Source organism: Vulpes lagopus, chromosome 8 (genome assembly GCF_018345385.1).
Source record: "Vulpes lagopus strain Blue_001 chromosome 8, ASM1834538v1, whole genome shotgun sequence".
Lineage (NCBI taxonomy): Eukaryota > Metazoa > Chordata > Mammalia > Carnivora > Canidae > Vulpes > Vulpes lagopus.
The window spans coordinates 130039850-130061557 of record NC_054831.1 but is presented as its reverse complement, the minus strand read 5'-3'; the positions used below and the strand labels follow the sequence as shown (position 1 = coordinate 130061557).

General features: G+C 58.5%; 1 protein-coding gene across 1 annotated transcript; it reads left to right on the top strand.

Moving 5' to 3' along the window:
• Positions 1-326: 326 nt before the first annotated feature.
• PADI6 (peptidyl arginine deiminase 6) lies at positions 327-21101 on the top strand. Its single transcript, XM_041765194.1, has 16 exons — positions 327-436; positions 1203-1386; positions 3073-3145; positions 5803-5870; positions 6335-6449; positions 7219-7344; positions 11475-11653; positions 11770-11873; positions 14897-15008; positions 16273-16380; positions 16586-16740; positions 17282-17438; positions 17556-17679; positions 18782-18852; positions 19827-19988; positions 20856-21101. Exons 1-16 carry the CDS (start codon positions 345-347, stop codon positions 21099-21101), a joined length of 2076 nt encoding a protein of 691 aa, XP_041621128.1. The 5' UTR covers positions 327-344.
• Positions 21102-21708: the final 607 nt, after the last annotated feature.

Genomic DNA, 21708 nt, shown 5'->3' with positions numbered 1-21708 from the left:
ACGGGCTCCCCAGACCGCCTCTTGCTCCCAGCTGAAGGCCAGAGACCTGAGCAGCCAGCCTCAGATGCCCTGGATCTGCAGGAACTAGCTAGCTGATGGATTAGCGCCGGCGGGGCTCCGACCCCACCTGCTCCTCTGCACCACCTCCCACCCCAGCAAGTCTCCTTGGGGAAAATCAGTCACACCTGGGCAGCTGCCAAAGTGTCCTTAACAAGGGGCGGGCTGGGGAGGCCCTGAGCCCATAAGAGAGGAGGGGTCGGGGGAGAGTGGGGTTATTTGAGGCTGCTGTGCTGACCTCGGGTTGTCCTGTAGGTCTGAGGGTAGTCGGCTTGGAGAGCCGTGCCATGTCTTTCCAGAGCATCATCCACCTGTCCCTGGACAGCCCTGTCTGTGCCCTGTGTGTGCTGGGCATGGAAATCTGCTTGGATGTCAATGGGTGAGGAGCTGGGGGCTCTGCTGGGGTTGCCTGGGGGACAGGTGTGCACAGGGATGCCGCTTCCTGACTCCCATACTGGGGTTGCCCCTAAACTATGTGGGGGCCGGGGGTCATCTCCTTTCTCTGCAGCTTTGGCTCCTGCCTCACCTCGAGGAGTGTGTCTTGGGTGTCTAAGGACCTCCCAGTCTCAACACTGCAAAATCCTGACCCAAGTCCCCTAAATCCTGCCTCTGCCCGATATGGGCTGTGGGACCTCAGAGAAACCAGTGCCTTGCCCGTTCTGTTCCCTTACTGGTGAAAGTGGCATGAGGCTGGCTCTCCAGGAGGTCATGAGGATTAAGGGGGGGGGGGGGTTTTCTATAAGTTGGAGCCTTGGGGGGGAATGACTCGCTCCTGAGAGCTCCAGTCTTCCCCGGGGTCACAGCATGGAACTCCCGAGACCCGGGTCCCTATAGGGGTCCCTTCTGGCTCAAACAGCTCCTCTCTTCATGGGCTTACAAATAAGATGTAGCCTTGGTGACTTCTGGAGCCTGGGTGGGAGGGTGGGGTCTGGGCTAGAGCTGGTGGGAGGGAGGCTACGGGGCCCTTGGAGTGGGGGAAGGTGGGGGGGGGGGCTCAGGTCTGTGAGGACCACGAAGCTGCCCTGAGCAGCAGGCCTTTGGCTCAGCACCCTAAGGAGAAAGAGGATAAGGAGCCGGCTGTGCTGTGGGCCAAGGAGGGGAGGCTCTTGTGCCCTAAAGTCTCCTCGTCTCGTCGGACCGACCAGGTGTGCCCCGGAGAAGTGTGAGGCGTTTACCATCAGCAGCTCCCCGGGGGTCTCGGTTGACCTCCACAGCACGCTCCCGGGGCCGGGCCGGGAAGGGACGACCATGACCCGGTGGCCTCTGTCGAATCCCACGGACGTGCTGGTGAAGATGACCTGCCCCAGCTCCGCCAACGACGGGGACCAGGTGCGCTGGGGCGGGGCCACCTCTGGGGACGGCCTCCTGACGCTGGGGTGTCCTGGGCCCGGAGCCCAGGAGAGGGGGTGCCCGGCCCCCTGCTGACCCGGATGCAAGCTCAAGCACGCCTGTCTCCTCCCGACCGCACCGGGCTGGCTTCCCAACAAGCCGCTTTTAAAGTCTGGCTCCAAGGTTTTAGTGGCAAAACGCAGATGGGCTTTTAGACTAAGGCTGGTCCTTGGGGGTGTGGAGATTTTATTTTTTTAAGATTTTATTTATTCATGAGAGAGAGGCAGAGACACAGGCAGAGGGCGAAGCAGGCTCCTCACGGGGAGCCCGATGCAGGACTCGATCCCAGGACACTGGGATCACGCCCTGAGCCCAAGGCAGACACTCAGCTACTGAGCCCCCCCAGGTGCCCTTTATTATTTTTCTATTTTGGGGGGTGGAGATTTTAATGAGGCTTAAGAGCTAACATGTATTGAAGGCTGTGCACTGGCTATCTGGAGGTCAAGAGGTCAGTCTTCCCTCTGTTTACACACAAGGAAACTGAGGCACAGAATGACCTCTCCCCAGCCTGAATGACGTGACTAGAGTGGGGCAGATCGAGGCCTGGGGTCCAGGGCCGTGTTTTTTCTCCTGGGCAAGCCGTCTCCCAAAGGGCACCGTTGGTGGCGGGAGGCTGAGCTTGTGAGGCGGCTCCGCTTGGTGGTGGCTCTGTGGCGGCGGCTGACCGCCCCTGCAGGGTGATTGGAACCACCGGGGACTTCGAAACACTCGCCACCCAGGCCACAGCCCCTGCCAATTAAGCCAGCCTCTGGGTGGGCCCCTGGCTTCTGTGGCTCATAGCCCCCACCAGGTGCCCCCAATGTGAAGTGGGGGCGAGGACTAGGGCAGCGGTCTGCAGAACTTGCTGGAATGGTCGGCTGGTGCTCTGTGCCCAGGGCAGGGCCTCCCTCGGCGGCAGGCAGCGCCCTTAAGCCCTGCGTAGCTCACAGGTAGGATTCACAGCTGTGAGGTGTCCTGGCTGAGCCCGGAGGACCTGAGCAGTGTTCTCTGCCCGGGGCTCAGCCTCCAGCACCGTCAGGAGGCGTCTAGGGAGACCCTGGACTTTGGAGGACAGAAGCTTCCATTTGGAAGCAGGTGGTGGGTCACATGGCCCCACGTACTGGTTACCTCTCTGGTCCGTGATGAGGGCTTGGTGGGCCAGGCCCGTGGCTGAAGCGCAGGTGTTTGTCTCAAGTACAAAGGCCCTTCTGGAAGCAGTTTGGTGCAGGATGCAGGAAAGACTTACTCTGGTTCCAGGCCCCACCCCAGGTGTCCTACCTTTGAGTAATCAGCTGAACACTCAGAAGCACCCCTGCTTCCCCGCTGCCCATCTCTGGGCAACAGGTGCGACCCCAGGAGGGCAGGGGTAGGGCGAAGAGGATGTCCAGCATGGCCTAAATCTCGACCTCCAGGGCCAGGCAGCCTGGATCTCCCATCTCGTGCCACCCCTTTCTGGTTGAATGACGTAGGGCAGGTGCCTTGGTGTCTCCCCTTGGGGTGGAGCCTCGGGTGGGCTGTGGCCAGGCCCGCCCCTGGAGGACCCTGCCCCGCTCAGGCAGACCTCAGAAGCTCTGAGGCTGGATGTCAAATGGCCGGATGTGGGTACGAAGCCTCCGCCCCCACCGGTTCTGGGCGCTGTCTCCACAGGTTCTGGTCTCCTACTATCTGCCCAATGAGGACGCCCCCATGGCCACGGCCGTGCTCCGCCTCACCGGGATTGGTGAGTGGGCTCCCACCCCGGGGGCAAGGGGCAGGCATTGCAGCAGCAAGAGGGTCTGTGGGGCTCTTCCCGCAATAGGCTGCCTCCCGTGGGTCCTGGATGGACCTGGATGGGCCGTCCCTTCCCGGCCGCCCTCCTCACCCTGACCTGGTCCCTGTGGGCAGCATGGGACCTTCCCCGCGACCCCGCCATCTACCCACCTACCCTCGGCCCCACCTGCACTCTGCTGTCTCTGTTACAACTGGGGTGAGTCTGGTGCAAGGTTAACCTTCTCACATCAGGTCCTTTCCCCTCTCAGAAACCTCCTTCGACAGCTTACTGGTGTGGGAAGTGGCTTCCCGTAGCCCTGACCCAGCTCCTTTTCTAGATTATTCCAGAACAAGCTGGAACCTCTATCTTAATAGAAGCAAGCTATGCTCCCTAAGTCTCTTAAGGAACAAGATATAATCTTTACCTTTTTTTTTTTTTTTTTTTTTTGAATCTTTACTCTCTTAAACCTGATTCTGGATGGTCTTCAAGCCCTACTCCCTAACTCGGGACCCGCTGTGTCTCTTGTGCTGTCTCTAGTCAGACCACCAGCAGCACTGCCCTTGTGGAGGACCCTAACGACCCCTTCACTAAACCCGGTGGTCCTCCGTGCTCCCCTGCCTCGACCTGTCAGCAGTACTACAACTGCTTCCCCTTTCTTGACGCATTTTGCCTGAAACCTCTTGGGACCTTGCGCTCAGCTTTCCTCTACCCAGCTGGCTGTTCCTTCTCGGGTCCCTTTGCTGGATCCTTCAGCCCCCATCCAACCTCCCTCGCCTGGCAGAGGCACTTTAGGCTCAGACATCAGGTCACGTGGCTCCGTAGACCGATGGAGCCACGATCCATCCTTCCAGGCATCTCCCACAAACTTGCGTACCCGCTGACCCAACATGACTTCCTCAGTGTCTAACCAATGTCTCAATATATCCCAAGTGGAACTGGCTCTACTTCTAGGGAAGACGGAGGAGTAGGAGGCCCCAAACTGGCCGTCTTCTCCTCTAGACCTACCTTCTGATGATCTTCCCATTGAAGGGCTGTGGCCCACCCTTCTAGCTGGTCAGGCCCACACCCTGGGTGTCCCTCTTTTCCTCTCCTTCCTCCATCCACATCAGTCCACACATCTTGTCATGGTTTCCTCAAAGTTAGCCGGATGCAAGCCACTTTGATGGATGTTCTTGGCTGATCTGAGCCACCAGCCTCCCTTGCCTGGGTCACTGCATGGGTTCCCCCTGGGGATGGGTTCCCCCCGGGGTTCCCTGCTCTGTCCTTACTGTCCTACTGGTCTACTCCTGACCTGGCTCCTAGAGCAGGGTGTCTGGAGAAGGACATCTGATGACGTCTCTTCGGATCAAAGGCTCCCAATGCTTCTGTAAAGCTGGCATCCCTTTTACCCACAAAACCTACATGAGCTAGTCTTCTACTTCTGATCCGTGGCCTGTTTCTCTTTTCTATGCTCATTCTGCTCTGGGCCCACTGGCCTCTGCACCCTTGACTTTGCCACCTTAAGCTGCTTGTTCTAATTGCTTTTACCCCAAATATTAACACTGATCATTTTTTCACCTCCTTCTGGCCTCTGTTGGTATTTTAACTCTTTAGAAGACTTCTCTGATCATCTAAAACTGAAACCGCCACCCCCTTGTTCCCCATGGCACTTTTACCACTGGACATAATGTGCATTTTACTTATTTCTTTACCCCTTGCCACTGCTGCATGTGCTCACACACTCTTCCCTAAGATTGAAGACCGGGCCTGTCTCATGTGCTGCTGTATCCCTGGGACCTAGAACTGTTCCTGGTTTGTAGTCAGGATCCTGTCCCTGAGCATCCACACCAGGCACCAAATATATGTGGCCGCTGTGGTCTGTTCTCACGGCCCAGGCATTCTGGTTGGGATATAGCACGTCAGGGGAGAAGCTCTATGAAGAAAAATAAAGCCACACGGTGGACAGTGTGCGGTGCAGAGGAGTGGAAGGTGGGATGTAGAGACTGTAGGAGGAGCCTCTGATGATACTTGGGCAGAGCCTGGATCCCTCAGCAACCAGAGACTTGGAGCTGCCATGGATTGAGCCCTTCCTAAGTCTTAGAGTGCCAGGAGCTTCCCAGAGGGCTAGAGAGGTGGCTCCTCCAGGGAGGCATCACCTGGGTGGAGTCCGAGAGGCACGAGATGGCATCAGGACCAGAGTGGACTTGTTCTGTGAATTCCCAGGGGGGTTAGGGGAGACACTAGGATACTTGGTCCTCTCCGGGCTTGCTCATGAGAAGCAGTCTGCCTCTGAGGAGTTTTTTGTTTTATTTTGTTTTTTAACATTAAAAAAAAAAAATCTTCATTTGAGAATGAGAGGGCATAAGCAGGGGGAGCAAAAGAGGCAGAGGGAGAAGCAGACTCCCCACCAAGTAGGGAGCCCAACAGGGGCTCCATCCCAGGACCCCAGGATCCCACCCCGAGCTGAAGGCCGACGCCGAACTGCCTGAGCCACCCAGGTGCCCCTCTGAGGAGCTTTCCTCTAAGCTGACCTCCTGCCCCAAAGACTGGGCATCCCTGATCCAGCCTGGGGCAGCACTGGCCTTACCTGCTGCTGCGAGGCTCCATCCAGTAGGTCTGGGTGGTGGAGACTTTCCCTCTTGTTTCAGTGGTCTCCCTGGACGTGGACATCTACCGCAGTGGGCAGGTGGAGATAGCGAGTGACAAGCAGGCCAAGGTGAGGCAGCCTGGGGAAGGGCGTGGGTTCACACTGTCTGGATCCTGTAGTGTCTTTGATGTCAAATTGCTCCACTACAATCAGAATGGATGAAGTCCATGTCTAGCTCCTTAAAAACACATCTATCTGATGGTAGGTCCCCATTTTGGCCTGGTCGTACATAGTCAACCAGAACAAGCCCCCTAGGTGGGATGGGTCTCTCTCTTGTACCTCTGTCCCTGCTTCCAAGGCACTAAAACCAGGCGGGGAGCTGCAACCTGCACCCAGCTTCTTCCCTCTCACTAGACCCATTCCCTGGGTGCCCCACTCCACTGGCATTGCCTTCTCCTATTAGGTGTCAAGTTGGCAAGGAGGTCCCTGTCACCCTGGAGAAAGCCTTGGCTCTGCTCCCGATGTGAGGTGGCCTCTGGAAAGCAGGATTTATCTGGCTGCTTCCTGAATCCACTCTACTGTTGTCTTTGCAGAAAAACTGGGTCTGGGGTCCTAGCGGTTGGGGTGCCATCCTGCTTGTGAACTGCAGCCCTGCTGACAAGGGCCAGATCATAGACCAGAAGACCACCAAGGTGTTCTTTCCAGAGGGTAAGAACTGGCCACTGTCCTGGGACTGTTGCCACCTTTTCTTGCTGGGGTCTGCCTCTCCCGGGGCTTTGCTGCTGCCCCCCTCGGTGCACATGGATCCCAGGCGGAGGCCCACCCTCTGCACCCACAACCCCTCATCAGAGGCTTGGAGCTTGTAACCAGGAAGAAAGAGGCCCCATGGGAGCAGTGTGGGCCCTGAGGGCGGACAACAAACTACTTCCTCTCTCTGGACTTGAGCGTGTCCACTTACCGGGTCTCACTTTGCCATCTGTACAATGGGGATGATCTAGCTGGCTTCACTAAGCAGTTGAGAAGACTAAGCATGAGGAGGATGTGAGCATCTTCTTAAAAAACCCCTCGTGACCTGGGCTGGGAACCCCGACTGTCTTGGGCAAGAGCAGTGTTGGATCTGGTCCTCATTTGTGGTTGGGACCCAGGTTCTGGGCCTTACAGCATGAGGGGCTGCCCTGGCTCACACCAAGGCTGGAGGGGGACCCTCCCTGAGCTGTGTTTGGGGGTGGGGGGCCGGGTGCTCTCCCAGGCCGTATGGGGCAAATGCTGACCTGACTCCAAGCAGACCCCAGAGATGGCAAGTTGCCTGTGGCCACGTGGGGCAGCGAGCCGCAGACACCTGTTGCGGGGCTGGGCCAGGGCGGAGACGGGGGGGGGGGGGTCCCCAGTGCCCCCACATACAAGCCCCAGCCCTCGCCACACAGCTCCTCCCTCCACCGCTGGAGGCGCCTAAACCTTCACCTTGTCTCTTGTCCAGAAATAAAGAGCCTGTCCCAGATGACCCTGAACGTTCAAGGGCCCGGCGCCACTTTAAAGAAATACCGGCTGGTTCTCCACACCTCCGAGGAAGAGGCGAGGAAGGCCCGAGTCTATCGGCCCCAAAGTGAGTGTTCTTGGCGCCAGCTCCCGCTTGACCTCTCCCAACGTACCAGGGGCCGGCAGTGGCCACATTGCTCCTGGCGGCAGGGACCCCATCAGAGGCCACCTGGGGCTGCAGGTCGGGGCCTGGTGTGGCCACACTTGCGTCCCTGGGACACTCTGGCTGCCACCTCCACGGACTAAGCCGAGACCTGCGGGTGAGTGGCCGTGCCTCTAAGCCGCTTTCCCCAACAGCGATGACCGTAGTAGTGGCTTAGTGGCGGCCCATCCTGCGGGATTCCCGTGGCTGGGGGAGAGGAAGCCCATGCTGGCTGGAAGCTGTTGCCTCCTACGCATCAGCCAGGCTCTTCTGCCAGTTGCTCCTGCCAGAAGGGGCCATCTCACTCCTGTACCGAGACCCCGCGTATTGTTTCCAGAACTCGGAGGCCAAGGAGCAGAGCAGAGTGGCAGCTTGGCGCTGGCATGTCTGTCTCCGGCATCGCACCACACCCTGCCCCATCCCATCTGTAGCTCTGTCAACCTGAGAGACAGGTGGCGTGTTCACCTTCTACAGATAAAGCCACAAAGGCTGTTGGTTTAGAAAGTGGAGGTCGCCGTGTCCAGCAAAACATCCCTGAACGAACGAACAAGGCTTTTTGTTTTGTTTCTGACGTATCTAACCAGGTGTAGTATTCAGCGCCTTCTCTCAAAAGCCAAGTTCAGCTTCGGCTGGGCGACTGGGGAGCGCTCCGCTACGGCGTGCCCATCTCGCCATCTCCCGCACTGGAGAGCACGCCTCAGCTGCTTCCCCGCCTGTGCTCAGCCTGCTAGCTTGTCTTCTGCTCCGTCCCTTCTGCAGACCACGGCTGAGCTTGGAAGTGAGGCAGCCCAGGCTGGTCCTATGTGGGCTGGGAGCGAGCCTTAACCGAGGGGTCTAAGCCGGGTTCAGGCCCCGAGGAGGCTCTGGCCCAGTGTGACCCACAGTGTACAGATAACAGAGGCCGTGACGTGTAGCTTGCTAAAGATGTTGTGCTTCATCACCTGTACCAAGCCGTCAGGGTGTAGTTTTTTTTGTTTTTGTTTTTTTAAACAAAAACTTAAGGGCATCTGGCTAGGTCGGTAGAACGTGTGACTTGATCTCGGAGTCATGAGTTTGAGCTCCGTGTTGGGTGTAGAGATTACTTAAAAATAAAAACAGCTTAGGAACACAGGGCAACCGGATGCCAGGCTGGTGCAGTCAGTGGAGCATGTGACTGCTGATTGCAGGGCTGTGGGTTCGAGTCCCACGTTGGGGTTAGAGTTTTAACTCTTAAAAATGTTTAACTTCTACAACAGGGCAGGGATACACAGACGTTGTTTTCACAAGCCCTCCAGGTGATTCTGAAGCAGCCTAAAGGTGGAGAATCCCTGCTCTATAAGCTACAGCAAAGATGTCTAAGGGGGGAGACTCCAGAGAACTAGAAAGCCAGAGCAGAAGTTCTGGTACAAAGGAAAAGGAAGCCTTTCAGGAGGGCTGTGACTGACTGTAGCCAATGCTGTTGCTAGAAGAATCAAATCTCTGGTAAAGTCTTGGTTTTTCGAAATGAAGGTCATTTGTGAACTTGATGAGAGTAGTGGGGGTGGAAGCCACCACGAAGTGAGAGGAGAGGACAGTTGGAGACGCAGGTGGGAGGACTCTGCCGTAGCGGGAACCGTGTGGAGGTGGAGGAGGGGTGATGTCTGAAGCAGGAAGAGCACAGCACCCCTGCAGGTGGCCCGGATCTGGCGGGGGTGAGGAAGCACATCTAGAGCAGGAGCTACAGGAGACCATCCCACCTGGGGGACATGGGAAGTGGGTGTGCTAGCGGACAGCATGACCGTGGTGTTCCTGAGCAGGGTTGAGGGTGGCTCTGAGGCTTGGTCCCCCCTAAAGTGGGGTCGTTCATCATGGTGGTTCCTCTGGCTGCTCGGATACAAGAGAGCCCTGCAGATGTGGCTTAACCGGAGTGGAGGCCTTGGTGTGGGAGCTGATGGTACGTGTGCCAGGGAGCAGGCGTAGCTGTGGCTCTTAGAATGTGTGTGCATGTGGGGTGGGGGGGCTGAGATGGGTCGGCGGGGTGGGGGCTGGGGTTAAGCATCACAGGTGGAGTGTACATGAGCTGAAAAGATGAGATGCCGACAACCTGCTTGGAGGGGGGTTCGGGGCTGTGAGCACGGAGTTTTGCAGCTGAGGTGGCGCAGAGCTGTAGCTCATTGCAATGAGCTCAAAGTAGAGAGCTCATGGGTGGTCTACGGTGTGACAAGCAGTGACCACAATCGTGGTAGAGACGAGCCGGTGCTAGAACAGTCCATGGAGGACGGGGGCGTTATCTGCTAGCATGTGCTTCCAAGGGACTAGGATTCTCGAGGGATGAAGAAGTGGGCTAGAGGTATTGAGGATCAGACCCTGCAGTACACAGAAGGTAGGAGAAAAACGCAGCTCCGACCCGTGTTTACTCTGTTCTGGGGCTCCAGCTCCAAGGGTAGGTTCACTGGCTGCTCTGCAAGCCTGCTAGGGACGGACGGCCATGGACAGTTCGAAGGTAGCGGAGCTGAGAGCTGAGTGGGAACAGGCATGAGGGCAGAAGAGCATGTCTGGGGCCCAAGGTACTTTGCTCCCTCCTCACCCCTCTAACAGGGATGGCAGTCACAGCCTCTGCCCCCAAGGTGGGGAGAAGGTGCATAGGAATCCACGGGCCTCCACCGTGGTTCCCGGTGCATAGTATGTGCACGACAAAACTTCAGCCGAGCTTAAACACCAGCAGCTAGAAGAGAAGCACCCCCTCCCCCAGTCAGCGGCAGAAGAACTGAAGTGGCTGGGAAGGGGCCCGTGGCAGGCAGACCTGGGACCCCCTTGCCTCCCACCACTCCATGCTGAGTCAGCTTTGGGTGGAGCCCGGGGCCCTGGTGCGGTGGAAGGTGCTAGGCCTATGGTAGCAGCTTTTGGGGTGCCGAGTGGTGGCCAGCACAGGCCTGTCTGGGTAGCTGGGAACCCCACGGGCTCCAAGTTATCTGCTGCGAACCTCTGCAGCCAGTTGAAAGGGCTGTGTCCCTGTGCTGAGCAGCTTCGGGGGCTCTGGTGGCAGGTTCTATCTTGTCCAGCTTTTCTCCTTCGAGGCCTGGGTGCCTGTAAGGATTTCCTGCAGAGTGACTGGGAGCCAGCAGCTGTCTGGACCCACAGCCCCACGCGGGCCACCACAGTGCGCTCACCCAGAGCGAGGGGCCAGTGAACTGGAGCCGAGCCTGTGCCCGGAGGTGGCGGTGGCTGCAGCAGCCATCTGCTGGCACCGGCTGTGAGAGGACGCAGTGCCCAGATGGTCCGGGGCCTGGGTGGACCGAGGTAGACCTGGGATTTCCTAGAGTTGGAGGCTGTCTAGAGGCTCTGAGTGGGAGCAGCTGCCATCAGGGTAGAGCGGCCACACCGGGAAGGAGTCAGAAGGCGGAAGGTGGTGGCAGGAAGGTCCGGTGGGGAAGCTCGGTGGCCTCGGGTCAGGACCTCCTCTGTGAACGGAGAACGAACCGATCTGGGACTGGATTAACTAGATACGACCACAGGGTGGGGTCACTTCTCTCTTCTGTGTGTGGTTTTGTATCTCACACCCCAAGAAGCGCTGGGCTCCACACAGCTGATGGGAACTTTCCTTGGCTTCTCAGGAAATGCTCCGAGGCCTGCCCTGTCCGACAGGCCATTCCCACGACGTCTCCCTAGCGCTTACTCGGGCAGGCTCGGACTTTTCAGATGAGGCTGCCAAGCCGCCCCTTGTAGCTTCTCCCCTCTAAGTCTTTTTAGGATCTCTTCCCCAAAGCTGGCCCAAGCGGAGATCCGCCTCCTTCGGGTCTTGCCCTGGCCCGAGGGCCGGGAAGGTGGGGATCTTCACCTGAACCCCTGTCCTCGATGTGGGATGGGTCTGGGAGCCATGTCGCTGAGACTTGGCCCCCGTTCGGGAACAATCAGTGGATTGTCCACTAAAGCCCTAAACACCGGAAACACAGGGACAGAAAGCCAGCTTGGCTCCTGTTCCCCGGGGGGGCTTCCAGCCTGGCTTCTCCCTGGAGCAGGGAGCTGGCACCCCGAGCGTCCAGTGTGCAGGCAGGCGCCGGGCTGAGCCAGCATCTGGCCCGTCCCTCTGTCCCCAGGAGACAGCTCAAGCACCTTTGAGGTGCTGCTGGGGCCCGGCCAGTGCACCTACACGTTCACCCCCCTGGAGAACAACCTGAAGGAAACCTTCTACGTGGAAGCCATCGAGTTCCCGTCTGCCGACTTCTCGGGCCTGATCTCCTACTCTGTCTCCCTGGTGGAAGAACCTCAGGACCCGGTAGGTCCCCGGGTAGACCAGCAGCCTGGGGCCCGCATGGGAGGGGGAGAGCGTGGGGATGAGGGGGACGGGGAGGCGGAAGCAGCTGGCTGATGGGGCCGTGGGGGCCGTTGCAGTCCATTCCAGAGACCCTGGTGTACAAAGACACGGTAGTGTTTCGGGTGGCCCCCTGCGTCTTTATTCCCAGCACCCAGATGCCTCTGGAGGTCTACCTGTGCAGGTAAGAAACCCTTGGGCTGCCCCTGGGGTGGCACCTTCATCTTCGTGATGGAGGCTGGGCCCAAGCAGGTCCAGTCCCAGCCCCTGGGAAAGAAGAAGTGTCAAAGTCGGGCAAAGCTGTCACTTGTCACTGCTGAGGTCTGGAAGTCTCCTGAACTACTTCTCAAGTGCTCACGGCCTGCAGAGGGCCACATTCAGGGGCAGGAAAGCCAGGACTGGCGTCTTAGCGAGGTGGCCACATCCCTATGGAGAAGGGGACAAAGGGCCCTGGCTGGTAAAGCCCGCAGGAAACCATCAAGGGCCCTGTCTATACGATCGCTCCGACCATCTGGAAAACCAGGGCATAAGCAGAAGGCAGGAACCAGCTCAGCTGCTGCAGCAGTGCGAGCCAGACACAGTAGTGGCTCAGGCCAGGGGGTGGGAGTACAGAGGTTAGATTCAGGGGTGCACTGAAGGTGGACCCTGCCCACCCCCTGACCCAGGTTTGCTGACACATGGGCTATAAGGAAACAAGACTGTCCCCTGGGCTTGGGGTCCACAGTGAGGTGGATGGTGATACCACTGCTGACATGGGTAGAGTCGGTGCTCTGGTCCTGGTGACTTAAAGCTGGGGGCATCCACTGGGTTTCTAAACTTTTGGAGCTCCGTGGACAGTTTGGAAGCCCCAGATGAGTCTGGGTGTCCCTGGCAGGTGGAGGACGTTCACAGCCACAGGCCTAGCCGTGCTCACGAGGAGTACTGTACCCAGGAAAGGCAGCTGGGCCGTGAGCTCTGGGGTGACCTGACGCTAGTCTGGGCAAGAATCTGGCAAAGGCAACCGAGAAGGCAGAGGAGGTTTGGTTAGAAACCAGGAGAGGGGGAGACTCAGCGGCAAAGGTGAGGGGCCAGCTGTGTGAAACCCCAAGAGAACGAGATGCCCACTGGTTTTGGCAAGATAGGGGCCATGCACCATGCAGCAAGAAATCCTACGAGGTGGGTTTGGAAGCACTGAAGGACGAATGGGAGGGGAGTACTTCGCAAAACTCCAAAGAAATGGGAAGTGAGAAGGGGATATGAAGCCAAGGGAAGGCTGGTTTTTAAGGTAGAAAGCAAAGAACGATGCTAATGGAATGACCCAGCAGAGCAGGAAAAATCCGAGGGGAGGGGAGTGGCGGCTCCAGGAACCAGGCTGGTAGGACGTGTCTACAGGTCCTGTCCGTAGGTACAAGGACTGCTCACTCGCAGCTCTGGAGGGAGAGCAGAGCGAAAGGACGAGGGATGTGCTAGGACGACAGCTGTCGGGGGCTAGGACCAGTTCCCGTTGTCACCAGCGGCTCTTCTCCAGCTAGTCTCCGTAACTCGAGTTCTAGGGAAGGAACGTGGAACTGGACTAACCAGGCTTGGGCTCTGCCAAGCGAGTCACCCCAAGCGCGCGGGCAAGCATAGAACTAGGATGACGATCCTAGGTTCCAAGCCAAGGGAAAGAGGAAGGTCAAGAAGCAGAAAGCCGGGGGGACAGCAGCTGAGGACCAGAGGTCCCAGCGAAGGGGGAGCTGGGAGGGGGTGGAACCAGATGCCAGATTGAGAGCTTGGAGGAAGTGCAAGTGCCCCGAGCAGTGCCTCATGGCGAGGGGCAACGCTCCTTTTTTCCAGGCCCGGTGGGGATGGAAGAAAGCTTAGCCCTTCCGCAGGAGAGGGCTTCCAGAAGGGACCCCAGAGGAAGGCCAGGCTTCAGGCTAAAAAGTGAAAGTGCTCCAGGGATTTTGCTGATAAGATACCCAGACACCAGATCTTTCTACTTTGGCTTTTGTATCTGAAGATCAAAGCTCGCTCATAAGAGGCATCTGCTGAAAGCCTGGTCTTCTAAGACTCTCCCCTAGAGGGTGGCCTGCAGGCACAGCTTGACCCAGCAGTGGCTGCCAGCCTGGGCCCACACGCCCTTCCCCCAGCACATGTCCTCAGACTGGTCCAGACCTGGTCAGCCTGGTCAGCTACCAGCAGCCTTGTCTGTTGACCAGAGAGATCAGTTCTTTGGGGCCCAGAATAACGATGGAAGTCTTGGACATGGAACCAGACTAGAATCTCCATTTTGGCACTTCCCAACAGTGACCTCGCTGGCATTCAGCTTGTGAGGATCTGTTTAAGATTTTATTCATTTATTCATGAGAGACCCACAGAGGCAGACACAGGCAGAGGGAGAAGCAGCCTCCCTGCAAGGAGCCTGATGCGGGACTTGATCACGAGACTCCAGGATCACTCCCTGAGCCACCCAGGTGTCCCAAGGATCTGTTTATAAAATGAGTGGTCTCTTTTTTTTTTCTTAATTTTTATTTACTTATGATAGAGAGAGGCAAGGACACAGAGGGAGAAGCAGGCTCCATGCACCAGGAGCCTGATGTGGGATTCGATCCTGGGTCTCCAGGATCGCGCCCTGGGCCAAAGGCAGGTGCCAAACCGCTGCGCCACCCAGGGATCCCGAAATGAGTGGTCTTAATGTCTACCTCAAACATTACTGTTTATCCCCAACAAGGAACAGCTGTGCGTCCTGGTCCCACGTGGCTGTGCACGACAGCACTAGATCCCAGCGTCCAAGACCTACCTCCCCATCAACCACACAAACGTGGCAACCTTGTTGGCCTCCCATGGCGGGGGGTGCTTGGCTGCTTGACTTCTTGGGAGAAAACTAGCTCCTTCCCGGTAGAAGTCCGCCCTCTGGGTAGACTGAGGTGTGGAAGAGCCTGGGGCGGGGCTGGGAGGCGCACATGGGGAGGGACAGCAGGACAGGGACAAAGCAAGCTCTTGGGGATGGATACTGGTAACCCTTGACCTGACTGCATGAGCTGGGTGCCGCTGAGTGAGACCTAATCGAGGAACCAGCTTGTGTTCCAAGAGTCGGGGGACAGCAGCTCTGCTTACCTCGGGGCTGGGGGCATAATCTCTCTTGCCCAGAAGGTGGTGTCCCTCCTGCCCCTGGGAGAGTGAGGCCATGACGGGGTGGAGGGAGCCTCGAGGGCCTCCCCACAGTTGGCGTCTCTCCTGTGGCAGAGAGCTGCAGGTCCAGGGTTTTGTGAACACGGTGATGGAGCTGAGCGAGAAGAGTAACAGCCAGGTGGCATCTGTCTATGAGGACCCCAACCGCCTGGGCAGGTGGCTCCAGGTAAACCCACCTGTTGGGGAGGGGCTGGGAGACTTGCATGTGGCACCTCAGACCAGCTTCATGTGACCACTCCACCTGCCCAGCAAAGCTCAGACTAACTAGAGGGGGTCTGTTCCTAGGACTTTAGCAAGGACTCAGATGGAATGACGTGCCCAAGTCCTAGCCCCTAAGGGGTAGCTTAGGGTCCAACTTCCTTCCATTCCACGATGTGTGTGTTCGAGACCACAGAACACGTAGGCGCTAACAGTCTGGTCCCTTCACCCCCGGGCCGTCAGAGCAGGGCTACCCCTCCAGTGTCCAGCCTGACTGCTTGGAGCCCTGAGGTCTGGTGCTCCCCTCTCCCCCGGTGGCTGAGTGAGGACTGTACACTGGCCACCATTCTACGTCCTGGAGGTAGAGGACCATGGGACAGATCGTGCTCCTATACTAGCAAGGACACAGGGCTCTAAGCACTGGGAAAGCAAGATGCCTAGTGAGTCTCTAGCCCAGACTAGGCAGTTTTGGGTGGTCAGGAAAACCTTCAACTTCAGGAAACCCAGCTGGCCACGCGAAGATTGGGGGTAGGTGCTACATGAGATATTAGAGCTCTTCGGGTAGGAGTGCGGCGGATGGGAAGACCCCGATGGGGTGAGGGGGTGGGAGTGTGCTCGGAGGATCAGGAGAACGGAAGGGCTGTGTGGCCAGGTCAGAGCAGAAAGGCCAGAGGTAGGAAAGAGCCAGATCCTATACTAGAGACCTTTGTAAGTCAAGGTAAGGACTAGACACGAGTTCACAAGGTGGGATGACAGTCAAAAGGTGAGAATTCAGAGTGAAATGTTCTGACTTCGGTTTTTAAAGAGCCCCCTCTGGCTGAGAACTAGAGAAGTGGCCTTAGGAAGGGGCAAGAGTCCGAGTGAACTGCTTGTAGGGGCCCCGCAGCATCTGGGGAAGGCCCAGGCTGGCTTCAGGGAGGAGTCCACCTGCCACCTGAAGACGCTGAGGCTTGTGTGTGGACGGGGTGCAGACGCGAAGAGCGGGGAGGATCTAGGTGACCCAGGTTTTAAACGTGATGCAGAGAAGGGTCTGGAAAAGCCCCCAAAGAAGGGGGGGGATGTCCAGCTGAGGTTCAAGGCCCAAGCAGGAGTTGGCAGATGGGGGTTCCTGGTGCCCCCCGTCCCTTGGAGACGGCCTGTGTGCAGGGAGTGTTGGGACTGGCAAGCCAGACCCGGGCAGGAAAGCAGCCGGTAGAGCAAGGGGACTCAACTCCTCCTCCTGTCTCCTCCAGGACGAGATGGCCTTCTGTTACACCCAGGCGCCCCACAAGACGCTCTCCTTGGTCCTGGACACCCCTCGGGTCCTCACGCTGGAAGACTTCCCCATGAAATACTCACTGGTGTGGGGCTCAGTGTGGCCGATCAGACCCCATCCCACCTGCCCAGAAGGGATGGGGTGCCAAGCGGGGGAGGGCCTGAGGGGCCTCTGGGGGCAGGGGGTGTGGGACTATGAGAGTCTGGATTAGCGATGAGCCTGGGGCTGAACGCCCATCCTTCCTAACCTACCCCCCCCCCCCCCGCCCACCCCACTGCGTCGTCTTCCAGAGCCCCGGGGTTGGCTACGTGATCCAGTGCACCAAGGACCACAGGGTGGCCAGCATGGATTCCATTGGGAACCTGATGGTGTCCCCACCTGTCAAGGTGGAAGGGAAAGAGTACCCCCTAGGCAGGATCCTCATTGGCAGCTGCTTTTACCCCAGGTGAGGCAAGAGGCCAGGTGGTGGCCAGCTGCCCTAACACTAAAGGGACCTGGTAACTCCTCTGGCTCCGCCTGACTTGCACATGACTCAGCAGGTCATCTGCTCTGGATCATTCTCTAAACTGCCAAGAAAGGATTTTTGAGTCTTTGTCGTGGGAGATTATAGATAGAAAAAGCAGACAACGGCTCATCCTGTTGAGTGGCAATTCCAGGGTTTAGATCGGAGGGATGTTAAAGGGGAGCGGCCTAGTGGCCAGCAGGAGCTTATTTCTACGAGGCGTGTGGACTTCTGGGTGGTCGTTAATCCAAAGCCAAGAGCTCCTTGCATCCCAGGGCTCAGCACTGATCTAGCTAGAACCCCTTGGCTTGGCCCTGAGTTGGACCAGGGGAAGAGATTCTTAGCCACCCCCTCCTTTATGGACCGGGCACCTGGGCCCAAGGGTTAGAGCAGCCGGTTAGCTGAAGGGAGCCTGACCCCCGAGCAGGTGGCCGCCAACACACACCATGTCGGCTCGAGGGCTGTTTGTTCGTCTTCCCCTTAGCAAGGAGGGCCGAGACATGAGCAAGGCCCTCCGGGACTTCCTCTACGCCCAGCGAGTCCAGGCCCCGGTGGAGCTCTTCTCGGACTGGCTGATGGTGGGCCACATGGATGAGTTCATGTGCTTCATCCCCACACAGGACAAGAGTGAGGGTGAAAAGGTCTGGAGGGGGTGAGGGGGTGGGGGGGTGGGGGAGAGGGAGGGGGTCTCCCACCCTTTCAAACTCCTTAGAAGCTTCTGGAGAAGAAGCTTGCACCTGACCGGAGCTGTTCCCCAGGGCTTCCGGCTGCTACTGGCCAGCCCCAGCTCCTGCTACAGACTGTTCGAGGAGAAACAGAAGGAGGGCTATGGGGACATGGCTCTGTTTGAAGAGGTCCGGGAGGACCAGCTCCTTTCTAACGGTGAGGAAAGCCCCCGGCGCTGGAGCAGAGGCCAGCGCCTCCTTTCCAGGGTGTCCTTGCTAGAGGGCCGCTTCTCCTTTGTTCCTCCTGGTTCAAAGAATCCCAGGGAAGCATCAAAGCCTAACGTGTAGCACATGAGCACAGCTTGTTCTGGTTCGGGGCTATTCCAGCAGCGCTAGGGCCGCCCAGGGCAATCAGAAGTTCTGGGGTGGCAGAGAGTGTATGAGAAGGAGGCTCCGTGGTGGGCAGGGGGGGGTGTTGCGACAAAACCAGGTGCTACCAACACTCACGTCTGTCCACTCAGGAAATGTGGAGTCCGGTGCCTGGGCTTTGGGACTTCAGGGGTCCCCAGGTCACCCACGTGGAAAACCTAGGTGGACAGGCAAAGATTGTACGGCTGTTCTGCTGGGGCACAGTCATTTTGTTTGAAACTCCGTGGGTCCCCAGAGAGGGGCTGCTGGGAAGTTCTCTAGACCCATGCTACACAAAGTGCAGCTTCAGCGTCTCTGGGAAGCTTGTTGGAAACACAATATTTCAGCCCCACGCCAGACCTGGTGAATCAACCTTTGGGGCGGGGCCCAGGAACCACATGGGTCCCAGAAGCACTTCCAGAAGGTGACATTTACTGAGCACGAACCAAGTATCACACCCCACATGCCAAAGACTGTGTGACGTCAGCTGGGGCCTGAGCTGGCCCCTGTCTCAAAGATGGAGCAACTGGAGGAATAAATAATCTAGTCAAGGTCCCCCGTAGAAGGTGGCTGGGTTGTTTGGGTCAAATGATGCACAGCGCTGCCCAGGGGAGACGTGAGTGCAGGTGGGAGGCACCTGCTGACTCGTTCCAGGCTGCTTCCCCTCCTACCAGGGTCAGAGAGGCGGGTGGCAGTGAAAGTCTTCCCTGGGGTCTAATAAGGGCCCTGATGTATGTCAGTCCCCAGATGTGACAGGTGACCTGAGTAGGTCACTGGAGACTGGCCAGGTTGCCCGTCAGACAGAGGAGCAACAATACACCCAGTGGGCTGTGCCCTGGGGGGTCAGCCTGGCCCCAGGCGGCCCCACTCCCTGGCCTTACTGCCCTCCCACCCTCTCCTTCTCCCTACAGGGCGAGAGGCCAACACCATCAATCAGCTTCTGGCTGACGAAAACATGAGAAAGCAGAACGACTACGTAGAGGTAGGGGCCAAGGGTGTGAGGGACCTGCCCCAAAGGAGTGCGGGGAGGAGGTCCTAATTGGCAAGGGCTCTAGCCCAGGCATCATGACAGCTCCGTGATCCCCGAGCTCAGCCCCCGAAGCACAGGAGGATAGTGAGGCTTAGCGCCCAGGTGTGAGACTAACTGTCCGTGGGGAGAACTGGGTGTGATCCCAAGCTGACCCCTAAAGACAGGTGCTCTGTGTCCCTCAAGTTGCCTGGTGTTGGACCAGAAAACAGAGGGTCCCTCTCCCCGCCACTCCCCCCAAGAAGCTCCAAGTGCGAGCATCGTCCAGATGCTTCCTGAAGTGGCCCACGAGCTGTGTTCGGGGCCAGCCAGCACCTTGGGCCTCACGCCGTGAACCACTGGCTGGGAGCAGAGTTGTTCCCAGAAGAGATCCTCCAACTTCCAGGGAAGAAGCAGAAGTCTGGAAAAGGGCAAGGACTTGTCCAAGGTCACGGGGTCAGCACAAACAACTTTGCTGACGGGGACCTTAGGGCTCCAAGCTGAGCGGGGGGGGGGGGGGGGGGGTGTGCTGTGCCTTGGTGTCAGGGTGCCGACCTTTGCTGAACAGGGATGGCCTCTGGGTGGGTGCTGGCCAGGTATGGGGTCAATATAGCACCTCAGGAGCGTGCCCCAAGGTGTGGGGGGCAACTGCTCCTGTCCCGAAGGAAGGAAGCAGGGTGCCTCCTGAGGACTCCTCCCACCCTGCCCTCACCCGGGTCCTCCACCCTGGCCAGGCTCAAGGGCCAAACGACGCCCACGCTGCAGCGGCATCAAACTGGCTGCTGCCCCGCACAGACCAGCTGTGAGGTCCCGGCCTCTCCTGAGCCCCGCTCCCCCTGGACAGACCGTTTGTGCTTTATCAGAGGGTGGGCTGCCCGTCTGCGGGGAGTGATGGAGGCGGTCGCCCCCCCCCGCCTTGCCCCACCAACTCCCGTCTCCCCGCCCCGCAGAAGTGCATCAACCTGAACCGCGACATCCTGAAGAAGGAGCTGGGCCTGGTTGAGAGGGACATCATCGACATCCCGCAGCTCTTCTGCCTGGAGCAGCTGACCAACGTGCCCTCCAGCGAGCAGACCGGCAAGTTCTTCGCGAGGCCCTACTTCCCTGACCTGGTGAGGCGCGCAGGGGTGGCGTGGGGGGCTGCTGTGCCAACCCTGGCTGGTCTCCGGACCTCCGTGATGCTGGGCTCAAGGCTCAGGCATAGCAGGCAGGAGTGCCTGGGTGGAAGGGAGATGGAAGCTTCTCTCCCTCCCGGGGGGGGGGGGGGGGGGCGGGGGAAACACTGCTACAGGGCACAGGCCAGCAGGTGCCAGGCTGGGTGACTAGCCAGGCCCTGGGCTCATCCCAACCTAGAGGGAATGCTATGGGCCCACCTCATGGATGGGGGTGCTGCTTACCCTCTTCTGAGTCCCAGGGACACAGGCCCTGCAGCATTGGTCACATATGGGTGGCTTTTAATTCTAGGAGGCCAGAGGGCCCTCTGGGCACGACACAGGCCCTGGGAGCCCGCGTGCGTAGCAGTAGGGGAAACGTCTTTGAGGAAGTAGAGGCTGGAATTGAGAAATGGATGGAGATCAACCGACAGCTTGGGGGGGGGGGGGGCGCGGGGGGCATCCCAGTAGAGGCACCTGGGTTACAGTGTAAAAGAAACTTCCTGTCCAGAGCAAGAGAAGAGCAGTAGAACAAGGGACCCCGGAGGTCTGCAGAGCCAGACCTTGGCCCAACAGGATTTCGGTGTTGCTGAAACAGGTCCGAGCCAGGGGAAGGTTAAGCAAAAGTGAGCTGGATCTTGCTGCGGTTGACTGGTGGTGTCTGCAGGGACAGTCTAGAGAAACTGCTTGCGGCCAAGCCTGAACACAGGCAGCTGCGCTTCCCCTTGGGTCGGACCCAATGGCACCGAGAGGGGGGACGGGTGGGGTGAGGAGGCTGTCTTCCATGGCTCTGACCCCTACCTCGGCCTTGCCCATCCTGTGTGCCAGCTGCAGATGATCGTGATGGGCAAGAATCTGGGCATCCCCAAGCCTTTTGGGCCCCAGATCAAGGGTACCTGCTGCCTGGAAGAAAAAATCTGCCAGTTGCTCGAGCCCCTGGGCTTCAAGTGCACCTTCATCGATGACTTTGACTGCTACCTGACCGAAATCGGGGATTTCTGTGCGTGTGCCAACATCCGCCGGGTGCCCTTTGCCTTCAAATGGTGGAGGATGGTGCCCGAGCCCCAGGCCTAGTGCCGCCAGTCCTGGCCCGGCGCGAGCGGCACACTGATCGCCACTCCACAGCGTTTGGGTTCCCTGCCTCACCCTGTGTACCTGTCCCTGTGTCCTGAGGGTGGCAAATGCTGCCCGTGGGAACCTCCTCAAATGGCCTTCAGCCAAGAAGGGGTTACCGAGTGTCCATTAAAGTTCGAGCTGTTCTGAATGCATTTTGGCAGCAGCTGCCTTGCTTGGAGGGTGGGGGTGGGGTGGGTACTAGCTAAACTCCAGCTGACTCCTGCAGTCAGGCTGCCCTCCCTCCCTCCCTCATCCGTCTCTGTAGTGGGACGTGGCTGGCCTCGGAGCATTTCAGGTTTTCCCTAGTTCAAGCCCCTAGAACGTGCTGGATCTGGGTCTACACCTCCTTGAGCTGAGGGTGATGGTGTCCAGGCTTGAGGGGAAGGAGGGCTCACTGTTGGCCTGTTGGGAGCTGCGGTGGGGGAAGCCTTGCACCATGTCGGGGGGAGGCTCTGGAAGCTCTGCGGTCTGAGGGACAAGACTCAGCAGGGGCAAGCTGGGCTGGGAGGGATGGGCTAGACTTTTGTGAAGGTCTCTCAAGTCTCCAGGAGAGAAACTGCCCACT